Raw genomic sequence first — 14142 nt, 5'->3', positions numbered from 1 at the left:
TGAGTGATAGGGGAGAACTGAGTAGCCCCAGACGAGAACACCACAGATTCTCAGTGTTGTTCGCTGAAATCGAGCATTTTTCGAACGTAAATGGTTCTCAGATGGTTTTATGTCTTTGAACATGAAAATGACTCCTTTTGTCAAAAATTTTCAGATTTATAATTGCTTTTAAGAGAGGGGGTTTGCTGATTCTACTTGCCTATAGCCCGAAGTACCTTCTTTCCCATGCCTGAGTCTTAAATTACTTAAGAATAATTAATTAAGAAAAACTTAAAAATAGTTTTCTGTGAGAAAATAGGTGCTGCTTTGAGTTTATTACTAACCATGTGTCCTTAATTGGGGACCAAACACATTGCTTCTTTGAGGAGTAAGGTGGAAGTACGGACTGAATCTAGTTGCTTTCCACTTCCTGGTATGTAATCTACACAGGTCGTTTTTAATTTGGGAGTTGTATGTGGTTGGAAGACTACTTTCACTTTTATATGATACTGCTTTACTTCAGATATTTGTGGTTTATGACTAGGTCATTTTATCTTTTGCCAGAAGAAGTTGAGTCAGGTAGTATGCCACTTTTGTCCTTTTGAAACGTTTAAACATAATTTTTTTTGTGTCATCATATTTTGATTTTCTGTAGGAGAACGGTAGTTTAGTGTAGTATTCTCTTTTTTGATACATGAACATAGTTCCTTTTCATAACTGTATTTTAATCTTTTCTTAGTTTATGATTAGTGTATATCATATGAAATGGTTTGGAACTCTACTTTTTTTTTTTTTTTTAAATGTTTTATTTATTTCTAGGGGAGAGAGAGAGACAGCGTGAGCAGGGAAGGGTCAGAGAGAGAGGGAATCACAGACTGAAACAGGCTCCAGGCTCTGAGCTGGCAGTCAGCACAGAGCCCGACGCGGGGCTCGAACCCATGAACCGCGAGATCATGACCTAAGCGAAAGTCGGACGCTTAACCGACTAAGCCACCCAGGCGCCCCGTAACTCTATTTTTTTTTTGGTCAAGCTACCTTTGTACTAATACCCTTCAGCAGTGTTTAATGAGGGTGGGGACTAAGTGTCCCTCTCTCCCAGTGTTTAATACAAAATAAACAGTATGATTTTGTTCAGTATGTTGTAGCATTACTGTGTTGCATTAGGTTGAGGTTCCAAGGGTTTTCAGCCTAGTTTGTGCTTTTGGTGACTGATCTTCACCTCTTTATAGCCTTTGGAGAAGAGGATAAGAAAGTGGACCAGAACATTACTGTTTGGGAGAGAAACAGAATCAAGGAAGATTCTGGTTTGAGATAAAGGAATGGGGAATATGTCATGGAAATGAAGTGCACTGTTGAGTATTTTTCCATTTCCTGTAAGATCTATTTTTTGTTACTTGGTCTGGTGAGTTTGTTTAACCCATCTCAGTAGATTACTTAAAATCTCATCTTCAGTATATGAAATCATAAGTTTGTTTTACTAAAATCTTTGCTTTCCTCCTTTTTCCCTCTTAGGACATTTGCTACAAGATCCTATTGCACCCACCAACTCCACCTGCCAACATTATGTCTGCAAATCTTGTAAAGGCAAGAAAATGATGATGAAACCTTCATGTAGCTGGTGCAAAGACTATGAGCAATTTGAGGAAAACAAGCAGTTAAGCATCCTAGTGAACTGCTACAAAAAACTATGCGAATATATAACACAGACTACATTGGCACGGGATATAATAGAAGCAGTCGACTGTTCTTCTGATATTTTGGCTTTGCTTAATGATGGATCATTGTTTTGTGAGGAGACCGAGAAACCCTCAGATTCATCCTTTACTTTGTGTTTAACACATTCCCCTTTACCTTCGACCTCAGAACCCACAGCTGATCCTCAAGCTAGTTTATCTCCAATATCTGAAAGCACCCTCAGCATTGCTATTGGCAGTTCTGTTATCAATGGTTTGCCTACTTATAATGGGCTTTCAATAGATAGATTTGGTATAAATATTCCTTCACCTGAACATTCAAACACAATTGATGTATGTAACACTGTTGACATAAAAACTGAGGATCTGTCCGACAGCTTGCCACCTGTCTGTGACACAGTAGCCACTGACTTATGTTCCACAGGCATTGATATCTGCAGTTTCAGTGAAGATATAAAACCTGGTGATTCTTTATTACTGAGTGTTGAGGAAGTGCTTCGCAGCTTAGAAACTGTTTCAAATACAGAGGTTTGTTGCCCTAATTTGCAGCCCAACTTGGAAGCCACTGTATCCAATGGACCTTTTCTGCAGCTTTCTTCCCAGTCTCTTAGCCATAATGTTTTTATGTCTACCAGCCCTGCACTTCATGGGTTATCATGTACGGCAGCAACTCCAAAAGTAGCAAAATTGAATAGAAAACGATCCAGATCAGAAAGTGACAGTGAGAAAGTTCAGCCACTTCCAATTTCTACCATTATCCGAGGCCCAACGTTGGGGGCATCTGCTCCTGTGACAGTGAAACGAGAGAGCAAAATTTCTCTTCAACCTATAGCAACTGTTCCCAATGGAGGCACAACACCCAAAATCAGCAAAACTGTACTTTTATCTACTAAAAGCATGAAAAAGAGTCATGAACATGGATCCAAGAAATCGCACTCTAAAACCAAGCCAGGTATTCTTAAAAAAGACAAAACAGTAAAGGAAAAGATTCCTAGTCACCATTTTATGCCAGGAAGTCCTACCAAGACTGTGTATAAGAAACCCCAGGAAAAGAAAGGGTGTAAATGTGGGCGTGCTACTCAAAATCCAAGTGTTCTTACATGCCGCGGCCAACGCTGCCCTTGCTACTCTAACCGCAAAGCCTGCTTAGATTGTATATGTCGTGGCTGCCAAAACTCCTATATGGCCAATGGGGAGAAGAAGCTGGAGGCATTTGCTGTGCCAGAAAAGGCCTTGGAGCAGACCAGGCTCACTTTGGGCATTAATGTGACTAGCATTGCTGTGCGTAATGCTAGTACCAGCACCAGTGTAATTAATGTCACAGGGTCCCCAGTAACAACATTTTTAGCTGCCAGTACACATGATGATAAAAGTTTGGATGAAGCTATAGACATGAGATTCGACTGTTAAATCAGTGGGTCTTTAAACCTACCTCTGGTAGGGAAATAGCTACAGTTTTACGGCAGCTATGGTTTTGTTGGTTTAACTTGCCGGAGCTCCTGCATATAGATCACTTGTATCAAGTGTTTTCATTGCTAAGTTATATGTGTTAGTGTCGGGGAAATAGTTTGCAGATAACGGAGGAGTAACCCTACAACTATATGTCCTTAGTTCTTACAGAACCTCATAGTTTGAGAACAAATGCTGATGCAACTGATTTATACAAAATGAACTTTGGCAAGGAAAATAACATTAACCTCATTGTTTATGGTCATGCTTTGTGCATAATCAAAGTTTATGATTAAATGTAAGGAAGTGGTATCTAGTCAGTCCATAAAGATTGTGCTAATTTTTTGTGAAAAAAGTAGCCATTAGTTTGTTCAGGAGACTCAGTGCTGCCTTCAGATGTCATTGATGTTTCTCCTGTTGAAAAGCTGATGTGTCCAGCTCAACCTTTGTGCTGACGTAATACCATTTCTTATCATGAAAATTGGCTACTGGTGTATGTAGCAGTTCTTAAATCAGCAGTATTATGAAAGAAAATTTGCCCCTCATTAGAATGTTGAAATCTGTCTTTTAAAAAGTGAACAAACTGAAATTCTGTCAGACTACAGATATTTAGCTGTTTATGCTACAAAACTCTTCTGAGTTGATTCCCTTTTATAGTTATGTCTGACTCATTTCTAGGGAAAAAATTTTGAAGTCCTTCACTTTTAGCAATGTTATAATTAGATAAATGAAGTGGAGAAGAGCAGTTTTATTCTGAAGGTAATTGAATTTAGATTATAAGATGTGACAGAATTTTTAAAAAATTATAAAAATTTTTATTTAGAAGTTGGGATTTATTTAAAATAATTTTTGGAATAATGCCCCAAAACTCACGGGATTTATGCATTATATTTGTTGCTGTTGGCCACTTCTTTGATTTTTTTTTTTTTTTGGTTCCTCTGATAGTTTCAGACTTTATTTTGAATATGCTCCTTCTCTCCTCTCCTCTCCTCTCCTCTCCTCTCCTCTCCTCTCCTCTGGTGCTATTCGTTATGAAGGCTTCTTTATGGAGGCCAAATAAAAATGCCTTTTTATGAAGCCTGTGCATTTAGGTAGGTTTGAAGCTAGGAGGATATGGTTTTTTTCTTTTTTTAAAGAATGCTCTTTTGCATGTAAAGCACAAACTGTTTCAGTTTAAATGCACGCCTTCCCTTTAATTTTTATGGGGGAGACAAGTACAAACATTCTGTTGAAGGGAAATCTAGTCAGTTGCTTGAAAAGAGCACAGCCCAAATAAAACAAGGACTGACTAGGTTGTAAAGAAAATGACCTTATGATTTAAAAGAAGAATTGCTGCTTTGACAGTGCTTATTTAAAGAAAAATACTGCTGGAAAATTTCCAATTTCTACTACGTTCACCATCTCTCATGAGATCTGACATGTTGAAGCTATGCTGACATGTTGAAGTTATGTTTTGATTTGGCACACAGCATGTTCAATGATGGTTACTCACCTAGTACAAGACATGGAGAAGAAACCTTTGGACACAGAGCAGATGACACCTCCTTCTGTTTTGTAGTGTACCCTGGTGTCATTTTCTGTGAATGTGGTCAGGTAGAGTTGTTTTTTTTGTTTTTGGGCCTTTTTTTTTTTTTTTTTTTGGTTTTTTTTTTTTTTTTTTGTCTCTATTTTTGGGGTGGGGGTGGGCTAAAGCCATAGGAAGAAAAATGTGATGTATGTGTCCAGTATGTACTATTTTGTTTTTGTTTTGCAAGAAGAGTTGAACTATTTTTGATAACAAGAGTAAATGGTGGAAAATGCTTCTTAGTTGTCTTGTCTTTATTTGCTTTCCAAGTTTTGGAATTTTATTTAATTCCTCTAAGTGTTAGCAGTGTCTTATGCAACATGTATTTGCCTAAAAGTTTGTAACAGTTTTGTGTTGAACCCAGATGCCCTGCTATATAAACTTGTAAAATCTGTTCTTTATTCACTAATGATCACTGCAAAAATGACTAGAAATGAGATTGTACACATGGATGATTAGGATATATTTGCAAATCTCCCAAACTTTCCTAATATTATGATCTTAAAATTCATAGAATACTTTGTTGCTTCCCAAGTTTGATAATTTTAGTTTTGTGTTTTTTGATGCATGGGAGGTTGGCAATATAGACAAAACGGAAATCATTAGTATGTGAGGGCCTTGATTGTTATGTAATATTGCCAATGATGAATTCAGGTTGTTTTTAGCACAAGTTTCTCTTTTTTATGCTGGTATTCTCACTGCCACATTTTTGGAAACCTGTATTACACCTTAAATCTATCAATAAATGTTAGTTTTATAATTCTATGTTGTAGAATACTGAGGAGTTTGGGATAGCATGCTCTGAATGGCCTATATTATATACATTTGGGGAAGAATAATTACAGTGCCTTGATTTTTATATTGTTTTTTTTTTATACCATGAGTTATTTAGGAATGCTGACCAGTGGCTAAATAGGGATGATTGAGAAATTATTACTAAAGTAAATGGATTTACTTTATCAGGATTGAAACCACCAAAACAATAACAGCTTTTAATATGACACATCTTCATTTGTTCTTTTGAGTCTTTGTTATTAACGTACGTAATCAAATTATCTTTCACCTTAGGTGATTAAAGTTTTAGATCTAGCGACTTATATCTTTTTGGTTAGCTTCATTAAATCTACATTTCTGTGCAGAGCTATAATATGGTCCTAGGATAAAGAATTCCTTTTATTTCACTGTTCTTAGTATTCTTGAAACAATTCTTGTAACCTTGAAGAAAAGTAAGCCTTAGAACAGATGAAAAGATTCCCATATCATAGGTAACAGATATAAAAATGCTTTAGAAAATACTAAGTTGAAATCTTAAACTTGGATGATATTTTAATTTTTCTCCTTTCTTTCTAAAAAATTAAGTTTTAGGTAACCAGATAATCAATTACACAGTCTTAAAAAGAATACATTATATATAAGGCTAAAGTCCTTTTGATCCTTGTAAACCTTTTATTCCCAATATCTAGTCTTCCTTATTCCCTCCCAGAGGAAATCCCTTCTCAGTTATGAGGTGTTATCCTTCTAGATTTCCCAGGGGTTCAAAGAGTTATTTAAAACTCAAATTTATTTACAGTGTTAATCTCTCAAACATAAAAATGATTTGGAAGTGTGAAAAAACCAAAAGTGTGTAGTGATTATCTTAGTGACCATGGTTCATATTTGACAACTTGTCTTTATTTAGTTTTGCAAAAAGGGAAAAACAAAAACAAGTTAAATCATGCAGGTTTCTCCACCCAAATACACTTTAACATTTCCAAGTATCGAGCAAATACCTTACACCTCATTTGATTCTAGAATTTTATAAACACTTTGACACAGTGACATAGGTAAGATGCAGAGAAAATATACAGAATTTCATTACTTTGATTACCTTAGCAATTAATGTTATAAAGTTCATTTTTCATTGACTTGCATTAAGACCATGATAACCTTCAATTTTTATCAAGGAGCCAGGGATATTATAAAAACTTGTAATTTCCAGTTGGGCAGTAATGATAATATTCAGTGAGATCTCTTTACCAGAAAGTCATATATATACTGTCCTAGTTCCTCAGAAGTCACATTTCTTGTATTCAACTCTTAAGAAAGGAGTACATCAAAACGCTTCTTTCTGAAAATATACTTTGGGTAACCTAAATTAAAATAGCTTTATCTTGAATGATATGGGTAGGTGTAACTTTTTATAATAATTACAGACTTTTGAAACCAAATACAGACCAAAGTAAAAGAAAGAGGATTTCAGTAAGGAGACACAAAGTAAAAAGGTAAAAGCCAAATAGTATATTAAAAAAAAAAATGTATACTGAAACTTTTTTACTTTTTGAGGCTTAGAAATAGTTTAGATCATTATGGATAATAAAACCTTTAAACCATATCTGGCTTTAAAAATCTTACCTTTTTAATATTTTATGTGACATAAAAATTGCTTTCCCTCCCTGGTAAAGGGTGGATGGGATAGATGGTCAAGTTCATGTATCACAAATACAAATATTTTCTAATTTACTAGTGTATTTAGGTTATTGCATATAATTTTTCCTAAAAATATAGTCATTTTTAAGTTTTTAGTTCTTTGTGAACTATTAGATACCAAATTTTAATATTTTTCACTTTATCTAACAGTTAAATGGAAGATTAGTTCTGATCATAAAAGGTAAAATAACAGCAAACTGCATCAGTTGATGGTGCATTTCCTAAATTGCCACTTTTTGCCTACTATAGCCCAAGGTTTGATTATTTCATTGTTTGACTTTCATACCAGTAAGGAGGAACCAAAGCAGAGTGGCAAGAGAAGCTATTCTGGCATTCAGGACATGTGGTTAAAGCAAAAAACCCAGGGGAAAAGGTGATGACTTTGACAGAGATGGTTGTGAAAAAGTTTCTTGGGAGTGTCTTTTACTTACACTATTAGAAATTTCCATCCTTCTTAATAGTTTTCAGTTCTTAAGGATATTGCAGGATTTGGCTGCATTGTGGCTTGCAGAGAAAATAATTCTGTAATGAACACTTCTACAATTATAGTAAAGATGAAGCTGGTTTTCTTTATGGGTGGCATCACAGTTTTCTTCCATTTTTGTGCTAAATATTGAGGTGATGGAATATTTGAAATAGTTTCTTTTCAACATGAATGGATAATGTTTAGATTGAGGCCTTTACTATTGGCTTAGTGTAATAGTGATGAATGCATCTAGTAAAAATTTTCAAATCACTACGTCTTCAAGTAGGCCTTCTGATAGGAAGTGTAGATGGGGGACATCAACTAATTTGAAGATTAATAAGTCCTTCAGTAATTCTCCACAAATGTTAGATAAGTTAAAAGGAAATTTTTTCAAGTATGAATCAAATTCTGTACTTAGAAGTTTTTTTTTCATCCTATCTTATATAAGATCCACAGTCAGGATGGGGAGAGATTATGCAGAGCTTGCCAGCAAGGTTGGAAGGCCCAGTGGTTACAATACCTGAGGATGTAAAGTGACTAGCAGTTTGGCAGGTCATTGTGAAGTTACATTAAACCAAGTAAGTTCAAGATCTTTGAACTCCAGTACACATATTAAAAAGTCTGAGATGTTCTGGCAGTGCTTTTATTACCAGGGGTAAGTCATTTCTGGAGGCCCTTTATCTGCTTTCTCAAGTTCCAGAATTTTTTTGACTCAAGTTTTCTGCAAGTGAAGGTTTCTTCTGGGCTCCATGGGAGCCCTGAGGGACCTCAGGGAAGCTGGACAACAGAGGCACCTCCTGCTTTTGTGCAGAGAATTGTGCTTGGCACTGTCCCCAAAAGATCGCTAGTACATTCAGGGGTGAACAGTGCGGATTCACAGTCTTTGGAAGGTGATGTATATATCATTGTATTTGTTTGGAGGAAAAGGTCTGTAAGAGGTTTGAGGCAAATTGGAGGAGTCCACCAAATTGAGCATGTGTATCCAGATCTATTGCTTAAAAATGTTTTAAAGTTCCTAGTGCAGATACACACTTGGCAGAAATCAAAGCCTTTAAGCAGTATGCAAACTGGAGCATCTTCACAAGAAAAAGATTTAAATTACATATCTCTTTCATGTAGACCTTGGCAGCTATTCTTCATCCACTGACTGAAGCTTTCCACATTTCTCTGAAAGGCTTGAGGTTACTATTTTACTTTTATTGCCTTTGTTTCCAATTTCAGAGGGAGAGGCAGGTTCTTCTGTTTCATAATCTTCAAAGGAGCTGCAAGAACAAACAAAAGTGAGTTACTGATTAAAACAAAACAAAACTTCATTGTTTGGGTAGAAGTCAATATGGCAAACTAGAGACTGGAAACCACCAGGCTTGCAGAAGTACCCTCAGTTGCTAAATAATGGCTGTAAACAACTGAACCATGCTGGAGGAGACCATGCTTTCATCTAGAACAGAAAACATATTCTCCCTGTTCCTTAAAGCCCAAGTTCATGTTAGGATTTGTTGAAACTGTGCTGTATCTAGCTTTCCCTAAGGAGTGTTGGTGTGAATGAGGGCATTATGGAGGAGATAGGTTGCGGAGGGTGTGAGGTCCATAAAGTACAAACTTTATATGAATGCCTTCATTGAAGTGGCTTTCATGCAGAGTGGGGAACGTTCAACTCAAATTGCTTTATAGCTTCTATGGTTTCCAAGAAGTACATTTAGATGTGCAAGTGTGTACCTAGAGTAGATGAAGCCCATTCATGGATTTCTTCCATTTTTTACAGAACTCCCCAGCATATTCCCTCTGCTTACTCCCCTTAGAAGTTTTTGGTATCTCCTGAGTTCCATTATTTTCCAGGCTATTCTTGAGGGTGGCCTTAGGCAGGGATGACAATATATCTAGTGGGAATGATGGCTGTTTGAATTATTGATAAATCTGCTGAGGCTATATGTGGGCCCAGAAAAATAGAAATGATAATTACCAATGTCTGTTGGCAGTATTTGGCATCACCAGCTTAGTAACCTTATCCTTTGCAAGGACTTTTTACACAGTATCTGTGCAGAAATTCCTGGACACATAGTCCTTTCATCAAAAAGGTACCAACGCTTGCTAATGAAAAATATGTTGACAGGTGTGCCCAATAGTAGAGGTGGTACCTATTCAACTCTAAAATGTTTTTGAATAAAGGTTAGAGAATGTTTAATAATAATAATAAAAGCTTAGCTGATGTTTAGAAAACGTCCCCTTGAGTACCAGTTTATAATCCTATCAAAAATTTTGCAGAAATATTCCATTCTATACTTTATTTCCATTCTTCTCCCATCCCCTTGAGGCCTCAATGTAACTGGCATCAGTTGGATAAGGAGGCAGATGGGAGGGTAACTTTGCTTTAAGGGTTGATGGTTGAGCCTCCATTACTGGACCAAAATCTCAAAAGCTAATTCTAGCAATGCAGTGTCTGAGATACTGTGCTTATTTCTTGTCAAGAGTGGAAGACATTTTCTTCCTCTTGATGACCAAACTTACCTGAGCTCTCAGTGACTTAAACATCTCAGTGCAGATCTGGGAATACATTCAAGAGGTCTGAACTGAAACTCCTTCAGTAAATATCTGAGCTCCTATTCTAAGCATGAGCCAAATACTAGGAATACAATGGTGAAAAAGACTGAACTAGCCCCTTCCTACTGAGTTTGTACTATAATGGAGGCCATCTAGAATAATGGTTATGTGGTTTCTAACCTTAGAACATGGGCTTTGGAAAAATCATGTTCCAATGTCAGTTTGATCACTTAATGTTATTTTGGATATGTTACTTAACCCCTCTGCATCAATTTCCTCAACTAGTGAGATAATAGCAGTTCCTGCCCTTCATAAGGGCCAAGTGGAGATAAGGTGAGAAGACCTATAAATCATAAACTCTTGGAAGTATTAGATATTCTCATGATAGAGAGGTGCTTGGGCTTAACTACTGGAGCAGGGTGGTGACACCTATTCCTATTAGGGGGTTGGGGTCACATTTTTTGTGTGTTATTTTTAAGAGTTCCTACAGAATAATATTTTTTCCCACTATAGCCTCATACCAGAAACTGGATTTCTAGCAATGGATTTGATCCAATATAGTACATAAAGATATTCCAGTGCCCTGTGGGTTGGATATAGAGGAATGCCACCTGCATTTCTTTTGTACTCTCAAGGCAACAAGAACGGTACTATGCACAGAGCCTTTGGAGGAATCTTCTGGGGTGAGGGAGCTCACTTAGAATTTTTGTCTTTCCTTCCTTCCGAGTGTGAGCAAGGGTGGGGCAGAGAGAGAATCCAAAGCAGGCTCCAGGATCTGAGCTATCAGCACAGAGCCCGATGAGGGGCTCAAACTCACTAACTGAGATCACGACCTGAGCTGAAGTCAGATCTCAGCTAAAATTTTTTACTCTCCTACTCAGTGTTTCTCAAATGGAGGCAATTCCCCAGCTCCGCGGCATTTGGCAACGTCTGGAAGCATGTTTGATTGTCACAACCGGTTGGGTTCTACTGGCATCTAGTGGGTAGAGTTCAGGGATGCTGCTAAACATCCTATAATGTGCCAGACAACACCACACAACAGAATTATCCAGCTTAAAACATCAGTGCCATTGAGAAACTCTGCTCTAACTCTTGCCCCTTCAGTGTCAACACATCCTAGAATTCTGGTCTAAACTCTTCTTATTTTGTTCTTCTCTGGACTGTCATTCATTCTTGCAGCTTTATCCACCACTTGTTTATCTGTAGTTTCTAAATGTACATGTCCAGACTCAGCCTCTTTCTAAACTGGAGACTGCCATGTATCCAACTATCTACTCTTGTGGCTCTTTCATTATGGCAGTATATACAAAGCTGAACCCATCCTTCCCACACCCTGACTCCACCATAATCTACCCCTTTAAAGCCAAAAATCCAGTAATCCCAAATTTCTCTTTCCTCTTTGCCTTTCCCTTTTCAAATCCAGCCAGTTTCTTCTACCACTTAGAATAATACACGGACACAATTCTGCCCCTCTCTCCCCACTGCCACTGATTTAGTTCAGGGCACTATATTTCATTGCTTGGGCTGCAACAGTTCTCTAACACTGGACTTCCTGCCTTCACTCTTGTCACATACTCTTTGCTATTGCCATACCAGGCTATTTAGCTTGTCAAAATGAGCTATGGTCTTGGGAGTTAATGCCACTGTACATGTTCTTCTGTGGCCTGCAGTGCCCTTTTGTTTAACTTGTTCTTATCTTTTAATCTGAAAGGTCATTTAAAAGGTTCTTGGTTCCCAGTGCCTGAGTAATGATCTCTTTTTTAAATTTTTTGTTTAAATTCCAATTAACATAGAGTATAGTATTAGTCTCAGGTGTACAGTATAGTGATTAAATACTTCCATACAATGCCCGGTGCTCATCACAAGTGCCCTCTTTAACCCCCATGGCCATTTCTTATTTAGATGTTTGTAATGGCTTCCTTATGTCTCCCTACTTCTCTATTCTTGTACCACTAGTAATCTGAAGATTACTATCTTCAAAAACTGGAAATGGGATGATATTTCTTGTTTAACTCTTTTTCAATAGCTTCCTGAGGCTCTGTATGCTCAGGCTCCAGCCATATTTCCTTCTATTGCTCATTATATTCCAGCCATACTGGTCTTTTAAAATATCCTTGACGCACTGTTTCCTTGTTTCCTGACTCAGAGCCACTGAATATATTTTCTCCTCTACCTAGAATATTTTTGTTCCCTTTTTCAGAACGATTTCCTTCTTAACCTGTAGGTTATCATCTCAGGAATTTTTCTCAGCACCCTAAGTTGCAAGTCTCTCTCCATTATTGGCTCTATTTGTTTTCTTCAAATTATATAATTAAATGTCTGTTTTCTCTACTTGATTATAAAGCATCCATTTGCCCACTGGCAATTTCCTTGGGCTATAGTATAGTGCCTGGCACTAGGAGCTCAAAATGATGAATAAAAAATGATGTCCTAAGGCTCTTGTGAAATGATACATTGAGTTCTCAGGGAAGGCTGAAGTCAGTAAAATGATGAGAGTGCAAAAGTCATCTCCAAGCCACTTAAGTCAGAACGTTGAGAGTCTAAACTTTATCTTGTTCTCTAGGAATTCCTGAAAGAGAGCCTATTCCTTCTAAATGACCACTTCCACGTTTACTTGTAGGTTACTGGGATTCCTCTGGACACAAATGAAGATGTTTTATGAAATATTCTGTTAATTTAACTGGCTGTTTTTGAATGAGTTAGCAGGGTCAGAGAATTGAAGCAGAACTCCTAGGGTTCACAAATAGTTCGTTAGAAAACCTAGGTATCAAACTGAACAAATTTAACCTAGTATTCACAGTGTTAGTATAAGGGAAAATAATGGTTATATATTTTTGCTAGCAATATGTTGTCTTTAAAAACATGTTTCCCTAAGTAAGTTTTTCCCTCTCAGATGAGCAATTTCTGGAGAAAAGTATTAAGGCTGGTTCTGCTGACTCCTGGAATTAGTAGAAATAATGATTGGCACATATATGATCTGAAAAAGGATTTGTACAGTTTCAAGGTATTATCTGGGGATTGTGGTCTGATTCTATTTTTGGGATTCTCTTTTCAGGGGTAAAGTGCTAGAATATTTAACTCAGGGTTTGAGGAAGTCTAAGACGTGGTGGCTATAAGCATAAATAAAATGTTAAGTAGTTCTTTAATTTGGAGTCTATAATGCTTTAGATATAGGAGTGGATAAATCTAACCTTTATACTTTTAAATCCTAAATCACTTATATAAAATGTAGTAACTGAAATACTTGGGAAATTGGACATTTGGATCAATGAATTTCCTTGTTGACTCAGTAACTAGAAAATATTTTCCAACTCTTGCTAAAGTTTCTTAATATGTACCACCCACTTTCTTGCCTGAAAGTTGATCTCACTTCAGTTTTTGGTCTCTTCCAGTTCCCTAGGGTCATAAGCCATCAGTTACTTATTATTATTTAGTTTGTGTATATATAGCTAAAAAATTTGGGTTAAATATATTCTAATTATGAACTTGAAGGGAGGGATAGGGCTTCATTTATTTTTATTACTAACCACAGTGCCTGGCATTAAGTACTAGAGAATATCTATTGAAAGAAAATAAAATTGCGCTTTGATTTGTTCATTCAGAAAAAAATTAAAAACATTATTAAATTCAGGTCTAGTGTTTAGAATTCAGTGTTTACTGAGCACTATAAAACATAACTTAGAACTATTCTACTTTTAAGACTGTAACTCATGCTTCAGAATATTCCTGTCATTCCTTTTCTCACACCCCACTATACACACATGTCACCTCCCCCTCAACCCCCAAGTTATCCCTGCTTCTCTTAAGTTTTCCCTTTTTGCTGAGGACAGTCAGGCTCCACACAACTCCTTATACCACACTTGACTCTTACTAGCTGCATTCCCGGAAAAGGATCTGGTGGATTTGGGGCTGGCCTTTTTTGCCTGCAGCACTTTATTTTCCAATGCTGATGGAAGTAAATGTACAACTCTTACAAAGAGTAATTC

General features: G+C 36.9%; 2 protein-coding genes across 3 annotated transcripts in view; one reads left to right on the top strand and one right to left on the bottom strand.

Moving 5' to 3' along the window:
• Positions 1-4776, top strand: part of MSL2 (MSL complex subunit 2) — a 33192-nt gene extending 28416 nt beyond the window's left edge. For both annotated transcript variants that reach the window (XM_077752336.1, XM_077752334.1), the window contains exon 2: positions 1492-4776. In XM_077752336.1, coding sequence (XP_077608462.1) covers positions 1572-3083 — 1512 coding nt within the window. In that variant the 5' untranslated portion in view covers positions 1492-1571 and the 3' untranslated portion in view covers positions 3084-4776. The remainder of the gene's footprint in view (positions 1-1491) is intronic.
• Positions 4777-6335: 1559 nt separating this feature from the next.
• PPP2R3A (protein phosphatase 2 regulatory subunit B''alpha) overlaps positions 6336-14142 on the bottom strand; it is a 163132-nt gene continuing 155325 nt past the window's right edge. Inside the window, exon 14 of the mRNA XM_077752333.1 lies at positions 6336-8880. Coding sequence (XP_077608459.1) covers positions 8748-8880 — 133 coding nt within the window. The 3' untranslated portion in view covers positions 6336-8747. The remainder of the gene's footprint in view (positions 8881-14142) is intronic.

The sequence above is a fragment of the Crocuta crocuta genome, unplaced genomic scaffold, assembly GCF_008692635.1.
Source record: "Crocuta crocuta isolate KB4526 unplaced genomic scaffold, BGI_CrCroc_1.0 scaffold580, whole genome shotgun sequence".
In the NCBI taxonomy this organism is placed as follows: Eukaryota; Metazoa; Chordata; class Mammalia; order Carnivora; family Hyaenidae; genus Crocuta; species Crocuta crocuta.
The sequence above is the reverse complement of the archived record's forward strand: the minus strand, read 5'-3'. Positions and strand labels throughout refer to the sequence as shown.